Source organism: Microcebus murinus, chromosome 5 (assembly GCF_040939455.1).
Source record: "Microcebus murinus isolate Inina chromosome 5, M.murinus_Inina_mat1.0, whole genome shotgun sequence".
In the NCBI taxonomy this organism is placed as follows: Eukaryota; Metazoa; Chordata; class Mammalia; order Primates; family Cheirogaleidae; genus Microcebus; species Microcebus murinus.
In genome coordinates this window covers 107472341-107486576 of record NC_134108.1, presented here as the reverse complement: position 1 = coordinate 107486576, position 14236 = coordinate 107472341, and the positions used below count along the sequence as shown (strand labels likewise).

The following is a 14236-nucleotide window of genomic DNA, read 5'->3' as shown; positions in this document are numbered from 1 at the left end:
GGTCAGGAGTTCGAAACCAGCCTGAGCAAGAGCGAGACCCCGTCTCTACTATAAATAGAAAGAAATTAATTGGCCAAATAATATATATAGAAAAAATTAGCCGGGCATGGTGGCGCATCCCTGTAGTCCCAGCCACTTGGGAGGCTGAGGCAGAAGGATTGCTTGAGCCCAGGAGTTTGAGGTTGCTGTGAGCTAGGCTGATGCCACGGCACTCATTCTAGCCTAGGCAACAAAGCGAGACTCTGTCTCAAAAAAAAAAAAAAAAAAAAAAAAAAAAAACATTTTCCAAATTGGCCCTTTATTTTATCAGGCTTGACTTCCTGTTCTTAGTTTTGGTATCTCCACCATTGCCTGCCCTCCCTGCTCCCCTCCACCCCCAAAAAACGTGTTCCTCAGTGTAGGCTGGCTCTTTTAGATATGTTGCCTTTGAAAATAGTGCATAAGAGAAGAAAGGCAAGCATTTTCTGGGTAATAGATTCTCAGGTGACACTGGTTCTTTGAATCTAGGAATGGGTTGTCCCATGAAGAGGAGAGTCTGGTTCTTTATCTAGGTGGTTCATTCAGCTGAGTAGGCCAAGGTCACAAATTCTGTGAGTTAGGTTTGTTCTGTCTTGTGGCTACCTGTCCTGTGGTTACATACAGTACTCATACATAAGCCTTGCCAGTGAGCTTACAGATGTGGGCCACTAGTCACAAGCTGAGAATGAGAATGGATTAATGAAAATCCATGCCACTACTAAATAAATATCTCTGAGCTTAAGTTCTACTGATGATAGAAGGAATTATATTTCCAACATGTTGTTCACTATTTTGATTCATAGCTCTCTCAGCTAGACTTCAACCAGTGTTCTAGAAAAAAAGTCAGCATTCTTTGGAGGCTACTTTTATCAGGATGGATTTCTTATGCATGGTAAAATGATTTGGAAAGCATGTGATATGGAATCATTTTTAGACCTTTGAAAAGCAGCCAGTTGAGGGTGGAGGATACGAGTTGTGAACAGCAGCGCTCCCCAGCATGTTAAGGAAGAAAATGGCAGTGAGTTCCCACTGGGAAATCGAATCAGGCTGGCTGAAGATAGCGACAGCCTGCCCTGTCCTTTGTGCTGTCTTCCCATTCCACAGCTCATATGCAAAAGTCCAGCAGGAGCAGAAAACATAAGGTCAGTTAGACTGGTGGAGATCTAGCTGAAGGGAGGAAGGATGGAAGAGGTGAATAAGAAAAGCAAGCCCCCTCCCTATACTCTCATGACTTCTGAGTTCATGCCAAGAGCAGACCTGTCTCTCTGAAACATGTCAAACTGCGGATGAGCCTAATACTTACTAGGCTTTTCTACTTGACCTGAAAGTCCCATTGTCAGAGTTACTCCTTAGATGGAGTAAGGCCATTTTTTTCCAGGGCTCCACTATTAAGACATAATAGGAAAGGGAAAGTATTAACATAGCCTAAAATACGGGTTGTCTGTCAGATTAGATGCTGAAAAGCAAAACTCAGAAATATTGAGGAATGGCATACTGGATAGGTAACTTAATAGAGGAGGGGAAGAAACAGGAATGGTCAGGAGCAGAGATGCTGTCTTCCTGAGCTGTCATGTTTTCCAGTGGCTGCCTCCGCAGTTGCTGTTTTTACTGCATTTGCTGCCAAAGAAACTCACTACAGATGAACCTGTAGACTTGCTGCTTCATTTCTCTTTGCACACAAATGTTTAAGGCAATTGCTATCTTTTGTTTTCTGAAGGGAGTTTCCTAAGACTTAAGTTGTCTTATAGGCATAGGGTCCCAGTGCTGTGTTTCTGTCTTACACTATAAGAGAGTGGAATGTGGTCTTCCAGAATGAGTGAAGAAGCGAGAAGTCTCAGTGGTGAAGAATCCTGCCTGCAAAAGGTAACATTGCTGCCTGGTTGTCTTTCAGGATGTTTGGGCCAGGAAGAGAATACAACTTCACACGGCCCAATGAGAAGGGAGAGTACGAAATTGCCGAAGGAATCAGTGCGACTGTATTTCGTACCGTGCTGGTATGTAGAAAGAAGCCTTTTTTGTTACATCCTCTTCCCCAGAGACATGCATGGTCAGTGGCCTTGGAATTCAACTACGTTACTGACTTTAGGGTCTGTGGTTTCAAGTTGTTTCTTTGTCCTCTTTATTCCTGTAACTTTTAAGTCTGTCGTGCTTGTGCGAGTTCAATCAGTTACCAAGTCTGATTAAACATGTCAGGATAGCCAGGAGCTGCTTTGCCATCTAGCAAATCATTCAACTTGGTGATAACTGCAGTAACCCATTGCTTTAACAGAACCAAGAATGAATAGGGATAAACAAGTAATTTTTTATCTCGTTCTTTGCCTACATTTCTTCTTCCTAATCTGTTTACAGGATTATTACAAAACTGGTATCATTAATTGTCCTGATGGCATCTCTATCCCAGACCTTAGAGATACATGCGATTATCTCTGCATTAATTTTGACTTCAACACTATCCGATGTCAGGATCTGAGTAAGTACAGGAGTAGCTGCCATCTGCACTAGAGTTGCTGAACTTTGAGTTTGGTGGAAATAACTGATACTTTTTATTACTAAACAAGAGTTTCAAGTGTGGGTTGAAAATTATCGACAGAGGCAAAAATGTGATACTAATTAACCTATTCCCTCTCTTGCTTCAAAGCACTAGGAGGAAGTGGAATAAACAGGAAAATGGGTAGTAGGTTCTAAATCTAGCTTATCAGTGAGTGACCAAGTTCACTGCTCTCTCTTGGGACTTTGGTGTCTCAACTCTAACAGACAAGGATACTGATTGTCCAACAGGAGAAAAGGCTCACTAATAAAATCAAACAGCATAGATTGGTTGGGTGGTTCTTACCATTATTTTTATCATTATTAATTAACTTAGTGTTTTCTAAGTGCTTTATAGATGTGGAGCTTGTAAGGTAACCCTAAAAGATGGGTGATAACCTCATTTAACAAATGAGAAAACTGAGAAATTAAGCTTGTTCAAAGCTAAGCATTAAAGCTAGGATTAGAACTAGTCAGATTGTCTGACTACAAACTCCATGCTCTTATCATTACCCAGGCTTCCTGAAATTATTTAAAGATTTACTCTTTGAATTTCATGATGCATTTCCCTACATGTTACATAAAGACCTCTGGACTTGTGATTTCTATACTAGGTCTGGTACATACTTAGAGTAAGTGTTTCGGTGTCACTAAAATTCCGATTATTCCTCTACAGTAGTACTCTAACTCCATGAAATAAGGGTCCAGAGTATGGTTCCATGTCTTGTAGAATTAACATCTATGATATGACACTGTATGTCCAACAGAACTTCAATTGATCAGAATGCTCAAGGATTATTAAACATGAGTAAATTGAAGAGTGATATAATATAAAACACGAATTAACAAGGTCAGTTTAATTATCATCATTGGCAGGAAACAGTCTTTGCCTTTAAATGTGCTACTTCTCTGACCTTATTAATGATAACAGCCATTACTTCATCAGTATTCTTTTTTTTGAGACAGAGTCTCACTCTCTTGCCTGGACTAGAGTGCCGTGGCATTAGCCTAGCTCACAACTACCTCAAACTCCTGGGCTCAAGCGATCCTCCTGCCTCAGCTTCCTGGCTAGCTGGGACTACAGGCACACACCACCATGCCTGGCCACCATGCCATAGTTTTTCTATGTATTTTTAGTTGTCCACCTAATTTCTTTCTATTTTTAGTAGAGACGGGGTCTCGCTCTTGCTCAGGTTGGTCTTGAACTCCTGAGCGCAAGCAATCCTCCCACCTCAGCCTGCCAGAGTGCTAGGATTACAGGCGTGAGTCACCATGCCCGGCTGAATATTCTTCACTCAAGTAATATTTGTATTTGGACAGATAGCGTGCTCACCTGCATTTTCTCTCCCCAGGTGCTTTACTGCATGAACTGTCTAACGATGGTGCTCATAAGCAGTTTGATCACTACCTCGAAGAGCTGATCTTGCCCATCATGGTGGGCTGTGCCAAGAAAGGGGAGCGAGAGTGCCACATTGTTGTGCTGACAGATGAGGATTCTGTGGACTGGGATGAAGACCATCCTCCACCCATGGGGGAGGAATATTCCCAAAGTAGGAGCACCCTGCATGGTGTAGATATTTTCAGCAAGAAACACGCTGCCCAGGGTAGCAGCTAGATCTTAGAACCAATATGAATATCACTGTTGAGTCCATGATGAGCACATTCACCTGGATGATAAACCCCTAGTGATGCAGGTCTAACTGTCATGCTGGGGAAGATAGTGAATTTGGTTAAACTGTTCACTCTTACCCCTGGTGTCTAGTACTGTGTCAAATACTGAGGCAGCACATTAAATGGTGTGTCGTTCTTCTTTTCATTCGTTTCATTTTTATTTTTATTTTATTTTTTTTGAGACAGAGTCTCGCTTTGTTGCCCAGGCTAGAGTGAGTGCCATGGTGTCAGCCTAGCTCACAGCAACCTCAATCTCCTGGTCTCAAGGGATCCTCCTGCCTCAGCCTCCTGAGTAGCTGGGACTACAGGCATACACCATCATTCCCAGCTAATTTTTTCTATAAATATATTAGAAACTTATATATATATATATATATATATATATATATATATATAAAATGTATATATTAGTTGGCCAATTAATTTCTATTTATAGTAGAGATGGGGTCTCACTCTTGCTCAGGCTGGTTTCGAACTCCTGACCTTGAGCAATCCGCCCACCTCGGCCTCCTAGAGAGCTAGGATTACAGGCGTGAGCCACTGTGCCTGGCCTCATTTCATTTTTAAATCCTTTTGAATTGGTAATAATTCAAAATTCAAAAAGAATAAAAGGATATACATTAAGAAGTTTTGTTCCCACCCCGCCCCATCTCCCCAAATTTTCCTCTTCAGTTTCTTTTTTTTTTTTATTATTTTATTTATTTATTTATTTATTTATTTATTTATTTATTAATTAATTATCTTATGGAGCCACCATTATATATGAGGTCCACTGTTGACTGAAACATCATTATGTAGCACATAACTGTAATTTATTGGCTGCCGAAGAATGGACCTCACAAAATGAAACCCAGATGAGGCAAAAAGCCATCTTCTACTGTAAAAATAAAACGGTGGCTCATATGGCTATTTCCCAGGCATGAAGAATAGGGGTAAGCTGTATAAATACTTGGGTGGGACATCTTACTAGATTATGCTTTCAGTAATTATGTTTTGACTGCCAAGCACTGTGCAAGGTTATATAGCAGCAAACAAGAGGAAACACTTTATTATCTAAGCTAAGAAATACTGACAGTTACACTACAGAAAATCTTTACGAAACTTTCTACACTAATATACAAATAGCTTGTTCACTAAAATGAATTTTCTTTGAAGTCAATCCTGATTATGTACTTAATACAGTTGAAATTCAAAGCAACAGCTGTTATAGACTAGTTATTTGAGATCTCACATTCATCTAAATCATTATTCAGATTAAAAATCAAGCAAAAAAATATTTACTGAGTGCCTATGTAATACCCACATCAAACTAGGTTTCATGAAAAATATATATAACAGTGATTTCCAAAAATGCTAAGAACTAAGTCCAATGAAAAATGCACCCTCCCCTTCACTTTTTTTTTTTTTTTTTGAGACAGAGTCTCACTTTTGTTGCCCAGGCTAGAGTGAGTGCCATGGCATCAGCCTCGCTCACCTCAAACTCCTGGGCTCAAGCAATCCTGCTGCCTCAGCCTCCCAAGTAGCTGGGACTACAGGCATGCGCCACCATGCCCGGCTAATTTTTTCTATATATATTTCTCTTCAGTTTCTTTTATACCCTTCCAAATATATTCAGCGCACATACATGAACAATTTTTCCCCTTTTTTTCAAATGATACAGTATTATACAGACTATTCTGTACCCTTTCTTACATAAAAATCTTCCACATTCTTTTTTATGGCTGTATAAGTATCCTGTTACACAAATGTGCCATAACTGATTTAACTGGCCCTGTTGTTGGACATGTAAGCTATAAATTATGATACTGCCATGAATATCTTTTTAAACACAATCTTTTCATGTATGTATGTATCTCTACAGAATATGTCAAAAGCTTTGTGCCTTTATAATTTTGATAGACATTGCCAAATTATCCTCCATAAAGATTATACCAATCTATACTCACAAAACAATATATGGCAAGTTTGTTTCCCACACTGTCTCCAAAACTGTTTTAAAAACTTGCTGTGGCATCAGCCTAGCTCACAGCAACCTCAAACTCCTGGGCTCAAGCGATCCTCCTGCCTCAGCCTCCCAGTAGCTGGGACTACAGGTGAGCGCCACCATGCCCGGCTCATTTTTTCTATTTTTAGTAGAGTTGAGGGTCTTCCTCTTGCGCAGGCTGGTCTTGAACTCCTGACCTCGAGTGATCCTCTTGCCTCAGCCTCCCAGAGTGCTAGGATTATAGGCGTTAGCCACCGCACCTGGCATGTTTTAAAAACTTTTATCTTTACTACTTTCCAATAGGTTAAAAAAAAACTATCTCATGATCAGCATGAGTTTTAATTTGCATTTCTCATTTCATGAATGGGTTGAACATCTTTTTAATTTTTAAGAACCATTCTAATTTCCTTTTCTGTTAACACTATGCCTATTACCTATCACAAAACTGGATTATTAGTCTTTTATATTTAGTGATTTGTTCTCTATTTGTGACAACCCTTTCTATTAAGGAAATTAGCCCTTTGTAATATGAGTTGCAAATAGTTTTCCTGTTTGGTTTTTTTTTTTTTAGCTTTGTTAGATGGTGGTTTGAGCTGTACAGAGATGTTATTTCTATATAGACATCAGTTTTTCTTTAATGACTTCTAGATTTTATGTCATATCCAGAAAGGCCATTTCTACCCTAAGATTATAAAATTTCTCTTATGGTTTATGTATTATTTGACGTTTAATCTTTGATCCATCTGGATATTCTGACATGAAAGGTCAAGTATACTTTCCATTCGTTTGAATCTATTAGCTTATCTCCTTCCTCTTTACCAAGGTCTTCACACCATGACTAACCCTAAGTTTTTTCTTTTTCAGTTCTTTATAGCTCCAAGCTCTACAGATTCTTCAAATATATTGAGAATCGGGATGTTGCAAAAACAGTGTTAAAGGAACGAGGCCTGAAAAACATTCGCATTGGAATTGAAGGTAAAAAAAAAAAATCCCAGTCAGTCAGTGTCCAGGTTGCATGCTTATGGAGTAGGTTGGAAATTCAGCTTCCAGAGGGCCTAGAGAATAGACATACATGAAAATCACATTCCTACTCAAATGTGAAGGATTCCTGTTTTTGTTTTTATCCTCATATTTCCTTTTTATTTTATCTCCAGTTGCAAATTCTTTAAAACAACCACAGCATTAGGTTCAAGCTTACTACTTCCAGGATAAAGAGCAGTGAAGGCAGAGGACGCTAGTAGACAGATGTAGCAGGGCTTGTGGGCTCACCAAGTGGTAGGATCATTCTGCCAGCAATCTTTGTGAGGATGTTTCTGGGATCTGGAAGGGTCATTCTGAAAAATACAGCTTGGAGATTCAAAATTTAAGATTATTGCATACCTTTGAAGAATGTCTGGTTATACTGACAGAACTACTTAAAATGATCTTGAGCAGTGGCTCCTAACCTGTGGTCCCCATGGGAGGGTCTCAGAGACTGATTCTTGGAGAGTCCTGAAGCCATCCTGGTCTCCCCTCCATGGATCTTTGACTCTTGTTTTTCACTGCTCTTGCTGCCTCACTTCTGCCCACAGAACCCATCAAACCTTCATTGTGTCTGACTTAGACTGAAATTTAAAGTGGGAGGAAAATTTTGAGATTGTCTATTAAAACTCCTTCCCCTATATCTTTCTCTTACCTCTTGGGACACTCTAGGAATATAATGAATAGGGATCAGAACCTTTTCCATACATCTGATGGGTAACTGCCTCCTGCCTGTAGCTTCCGAAACTATGTTGAATGAAATTTCTCCCGTTTCCACGTGAGAGTCTTTTAGGTATTTTAGGCAGCATCCCTGTTTTTTCTTTAGGCTAAACATTCCACATTTCCTTAACTGTTTCTCATACAGTGTGCCCTCTAAGCAACAGAATTAAGAGGACTAGAGTAGCCATGCACTGGCAGAATTTTTGTCCTATGGTGATTGTTGCCAGCAACTAAAGGTTCCTGAATTAGTAAAAAGGCTTCTCTCCCTCTTCCATTAGAAGGGATAGAATTCTTGTTACTTCTCTTAGATTAGTCCCTTCTAGGGACAATACCAACTAACCTTAGCAGGAGGGAAGTGAGCATGAAGGTGGTTGGGGCTGGGAAAGCATGGGGTAGGGATTGGACACTTCTCACATCGTTTTTCATGCTGTCTATGGATTTGGAAAAAAATGATGTGGCTAGGGAGGACACCAGAGTGAGCACAATCTGCCAGTTATGAGAATGGCCTTTTTCTCTGCTTCAGGTTACCCTACCTGTAAAGAAAAAATTAAGAGAAGACCTGGTGGCCGGTCTGAAGTCATCTATAATTACGTACAACGCCCCTTTATCCAGATGTCATGGGAAAAGGAAGAAGGAAAGAGTCGCCATGTAGATTTCCAGTGTGTTCGAAGCAAATCCCTCACCAATCTGGTAGCTGCTGGTGAGGATGTCTTGGAGGACCAGGAGATACTAATGCATCACCCTCCCCAAGTGGATGAACTTGACCGGCTAAATGCCCCACTTTCTCAGATGGCTTCTAATGACTTTCAGGATTAGGGCTAGCTGTGGGTCCACCCCTCACTGGAGCTCTTCTCAGTCTGAGATGCCCACAGCCAGCCCTCCCCAGCCTCCCCATGATCTGTCTCACCCAAAGTAGGAGATATGCTTCTCCCCTATCCTTTTCCTTTCTCCCATAATTAACATGTGTCCTTTTCAGTAAGTCCATGCCTCTGGCAGGGGATGAAGAAGTACTCACTGGTAATTAAGCTACCAGCTTTGCAGCAGCCCTGGTAACTTGAAAATTTTGGATCTGGTGCTGTTCACTGAGTCTTTGTATAACTGCAAAAGCAGGAAAGGAAGTCAGGACTCCCCCCCGTGTTTAGCAAAGCAGTCCTTGTCATTTATACTTTCTTCTTGAGTTTTGTTTTTTTTGTTTTGTTTTGTACCAGACAAATTGCTTAGTAGCAAAGGGACCAAACTTAAAAGGAGACAATCTGTGTCTTCTAAAAGCAGGCACTAATGGGATGCTCATTAGAGGTTACTGAAGATGCTATGCTTGGTGGCCTGTGCACTCAGATTGCATGTGGGGAGAACTAGACTCTCATTCAAAATGTCCAGAAGGAAATTCTTAAGAGCTTAATTCAGTTTTGTTTCTCATTAATGCAGTGAACAATCCAAAACAGATTCCTTGGCAGGAATGATAATGGAATATCAGTGTTTGTGAAACCTTTTTAGCTTTCAGGTTTCTGAGCCTAAACAAGTTGATAATTCATTTGGAATGAAACTCACAACTCAAGTAGAAGAACCTCTCCAAATCAGGCCAATTGGATTATTGTGGCTTGGAATCTGGTATGTAAACATAGGTTTTGACACCCTTGGGCAGCGTATTGCTGTGGGTGTGACTGGGAGTCCTTAAATATGGATTAAAGGCTTTCAAGATGAGGGTAGAAATTTCTCACAAATGCTCAGTTTCTCAATAGAAAGACTTAAAAGAGTTCTAGGGAGGGGGTATTTGGGATGAAGCTGGGTGGAAAACATCACCTGCACAGGCTCTGTCTTGGTGTAGGATTTTTCTATGTATGTAATTTTCATACCATGGATTTTTTTTTTTAATATCAGTATATTTCAGTTTTTGAAATAGCCTAGCTGCTCACATACTGGGTAACAAAATGATACTAATGTCATCCCTAAAGAGTGATTTGAAGGGAAATTAGGCCTAGGCCTAGTCATTTCATTTGATCTGTCAGCTGTGTTAAGTGTATAGTAAATGACAACCCAGACCACTGACTCCATGTGCACCTTCCTCTTCCTCTCTCTCTATTAAAGCAGAGCTAAATTTAGAGTCCAGAGCCAGATAAAAGTATTTTGAGATTATCTCACTTTGTAGAAGTTGACCTTCCAATCATAAATACCCTATCATACCTGGGGTATTTACTCATCACAAATTGTGAAGAGGTACATAGTCTCCATTAAGTTCTTTGAAAATATGAACAATATGAAAGAGTGTTTTTCTTAAATTCCATTCGCATAAGATAATACAGGTTGAGCATCCCTATCCAAAATGCTTGGGACCAGAAGTGTTTTAGATTTTTTCAGATGTTGGAATATTTACAGAATATTTGCTGGTTGAACATCGCACATCTAAAAATCTGAAATGTTCCAAGGAGTAGTTCTTTTGAACATCAAGTTGGCACTCAAAAAAGTTTCAGATTTTGGAGCATTTCTGATTTTGGATTTTTAGATTTGGGATGCTCAACCTGTATAGGGCAAACTACTTGATTCCATTTTTATGACCGCCCTAGTTAAAATCCTCCAAAGGTAAAAGTTAGATGGTGTTGAAAACTCCTCTTTCCAGGCTTGAAGAACAAGAGTGTGCTTATGTTTCCTGTGCATGTGACCAACATCACAGCGGAAATCACAGCTCTGTTGCTTACTTAGAAAAACTAGTAGTAAGGGGTTAACTGAGCCATCCTTTACCTAGAATTCTTCTGGTAACCATTGGCATCCATTTACAAGGCTGAATGGCCCAGGGTCAAAGGTTAGGGTTATTTGTAGCCAGAAGAAAGTTTTATTTCTGTGAAACTAATTGGCTCATATTTGAGGTCAGATTTGGTCTTGACCTTACTGGCACCACATTCATACCCACTAGCAGTTAGCCAGCCCAGATAATTGTTAAATGGTGCTTCCTTTATGTTTCTCAGTGGACTTCCATGCCATTACAATGGAAATTTGAATTATCTAATGTTTGTGTATTCTATTATACAGATTATGTGTTGTTAACATTTAAATATAAACATGCCACAGCTAACACTTTAAAACTAATTAGTCCTTGCTTAGGTAAAAAGCCAGATATGAAAGTATGGCATATATGTGACTCTTTGTTCTATGTAATCGATCAATTTCCTCAGGCTTTCAAGAACTAGGTCTTTTCCCCCAAAGTGAGTTAACATGCATTTGGCCCCAACCTATGGGGTGTAAGCTGGAAATCCATGAAGGTATATCTGCTATTGTTACCGGGTGGTAGTGACTAAAGGAGAAGCTGGGACCACAGGTTCCTTCTGGTGGAGAGAGAAGTTTCTTCTGCACCACTCTCACTCCACTCCAAGGTGGAGCTCAGCATCACTGTAATTTGGTGGCTCCTCCTGGCCAATCCTGCTCTATTCCAGGGCCAGGACATTCCACGATGGCAGGACCTCTCAGTCCTCACAGGAACAAGAGCTGGGCTTTGGTCATCCCCTTCAGAGTCAGTTACTGGCCAGATGGACAAGAGGCCTTTCTCTCTAATAAAAAAAGGTAGAACTCGGGTTTGGTGTTTTTTCTAAGTGCCTAAATAAGTAAGCCAGGCTGTTTATACAGAAACATTTTCATAAGAAAATGGTTTTAGCTAGAGTATTTCAGAGCATCTCAGCAAGCCAAGATGAATCTGAATTTGAGGTTTAGAATCTTGAGTTTATGTCTGCATCATATCGTGTATAGTTGATAGGAAACGTTGCCATTGAGGAATTGGAGAGAAGGCAAGGGAACCGTGCTAAAATGTGTCAGGTTATTTAATGGTTTCTCCTCAGTGGAGGAAAGACACAAAGTGACAGCAAAAAGGGAAGGAAGACAGCCCTCACCTCACCCCAACCCCACCATCTCCTTCCTCCCTTCCAAAAAATAAAAAAAAAAAAAAGGGAAGGAAGACGGAAAGTCGTTGGATTAACTGTACAGTATGCAGTGGCCAATATTATTTAAACTAAATCCCAAGAGAATAGTGGGATATCAAATGTACACATCTATACAAATACTGTGGAATAAACCCAGGAAGGATAGATGTATTTGCAAGTGGTATTCCAAAGCATCCTTCTTTAAATAAAACAAATATTCAGACCACAGGCTTTAACTCATATGCAGGGTTTTTTTTTAAAATCCAGTGTCAATAGAAGGTTAAAAATCAAGGGTTTTTAGTAATACATACAATGCCACTTCTTGCCATCATCTTGAAATTATTAAAATGGGTGTAGTGAGCTCAGACAAAACCTGATGCCTTCGTGGGAGATGGAGCCACATTTGTGTTCTGGGTGGGATCGCCTCTGCAGGAGGACGTTACATTTTCTCCTACAGGCAAAATGCTTGTAGGTTTTGCCTCTTTAATTTGTATTTACTTTTAAATTGCACTTGTTCACCTACCAGTGTTTACGAAATCCTGTATTTGGGATGCTTTTTCTATAATAAAATATCATTTCTGTGTCTGTGTTGTTTTTCAGCAGAAAATAAAATTGGAAATCAGGATGTTAAAAAGGACTTAAAGGGGTGGCACCCAGACTGCCTAGAGCAAAGCCTCTTCCTAAAGGAGACATGGAGCTTGCCCAGAGCCTGCACATGCTTTTCCCACCCTGATTATTTTTTATAACTCACAGGTTCCAGAGCCCTTAATGCTCTGCCTTCTCTTGAGTTCCTGGGTAACTTGTACTTGAGACCCCTTGAATACTTAAATCCAACTTAAGCAGGATCCCACAAGGCCAAACAAAATTGAAAGATAAGGGATCCATGAACTTCTGTGTTCTAGTTTTGGTTTAAAGCAAAAAACGATGCCAGAAATGAAAGGCAGGTGAAAAGGAAGAGTACAGGTGGAGTACAGGCAGGCACCTCAGAAACACTGCTAGAATGGATGGCCATGTCCTTAAATTATGCATGCTTACTAATGGGAGCCATGTACAAAGGTGCTAAGGTTTCTGGCTTGGACATCTGGGCAGACTGAGCCAGAAAAAGGGGGATGGGAACAAGAGAAACTCCATTTGGATGGCTTTAGTTTGACCCTATAGGACGCCTTTCAGGTTACAGTTTCTAAGTTCTGGGGAGGGGTCTAGGTAGATTGGTAAGCAGGTCTTTGAAACCTCACTACAAAAGTGATAGTTGGACCGGGCTCATGCCTGTAATCCTAGCACTCTGGGAGGCCGAGGCAGGCAGATTGCTCAAGGTCACGAGTTCAAAACCAGCCTGAGCAAGAGTGAGACCCTATCTCTACTATAAATAGAAAGAAATCAATTGGCCAACTAATATATATAGAAAAAATTAGCCGGGAATGGTGGCTCATGCCTGTAGTCCCAGCTACTCGGGAGGCTGAGGCAGAAGGATTGCTTGAGCCCAGGAGTTTGAGGTTGCTGTGAGCTAGGCTGATGCCATGGCACTCACTCTAGCCTGGGCAACAAAGCGAGACTCTGTCTCAAAAAAAAAAAAAAAAGTGATAGTTGAAGCCACAATATGGGGAAGGTCAGCAAGAGATCATGAGACAGCAAAGGCATGGCTCTGAGTACCAACATTTAAGTGGTGGGCAGAGGAACCATTAACCACTTCGGTACGGTGCTCACCGGCCACAAAACCTTGCCCACAGCCAGCACTCACAGTCGACACAATAGTTTGTGCTGTGTATTGATGAGTCCATTTTGCTCTTGTGTGATGAGGAAAGCTTAGAAGCACTGAAAGTTTGTTTTACTTTACAGGCAGCTTTACTCATAAATCAGAATAGGTAACATACATAATATGTTTTCATTACATTATTTTTAAATGTTCACAATTTTATTTTGATAAATGAAAAATTATAAAAGTCATCACGGCTGTGCGCCTTCGTATCACGGCTGTCGGCTAAAGTGGCTGTGCGTGTTCATCTGTGGCTATCGACTATGGTTGATACTCATACCGAAGTGATTAAATACAAACATCTGGGAAGCTTCCCTAAGCTACTCATAACTCTGGGTTGGCTTGTCAGCACTCACATCAACACTAATGTATCCCATTAAGTGGATGCTGCATTCTGTTAAGCCATTTGGTGGGAATTCTCTCCTCAAACTGCTGTGGATTCAGAACCTTGGTGCGCTCTCTATAGCATCCTCAGAGTTCTGGGAATTGAGTTCTGCACATAATGGATGCTTAAATGTTGTTTGGGCAAGATGTTTTTCTCTGAAAGTGAGTCAAAAAGCATCATGGAGGCTGTTTTTAAATCAGTGTTGGCTTTGATAGATTATTCCAGGAAAATGTATGCTGTGTAGGAAATGAAAA

General features: G+C 40.5%; 1 protein-coding gene across 12 annotated transcripts in view; it reads left to right on the top strand.

Annotated features, from left to right (window-relative positions):
- The window catches only part of KCTD20 (potassium channel tetramerization domain containing 20), a 33074-nt gene extending 20647 nt beyond the window's left edge, over positions 1–12427 (top strand). For all 12 annotated transcript variants that reach the window (XM_076003398.1, XM_012746885.3, XM_012746883.3 and 9 more), the window contains 5 exons: positions 1910–2012; positions 2368–2488; positions 3897–4094; positions 7064–7174; positions 8463–12427. In XM_076003398.1, the coding sequence (XP_075859513.1) occupies positions 1911–2012; positions 2368–2488; positions 3897–4094; positions 7064–7174; positions 8463–8755 (825 nt within the window). In that variant the 5' untranslated portion in view covers position 1910 and the 3' untranslated portion in view covers positions 8756–12427. The remainder of the gene's footprint in view (positions 1–1909; positions 2013–2367; positions 2489–3896; positions 4095–7063; positions 7175–8462) is intronic.
- Positions 12428–14236: the final 1809 nt, after the last annotated feature.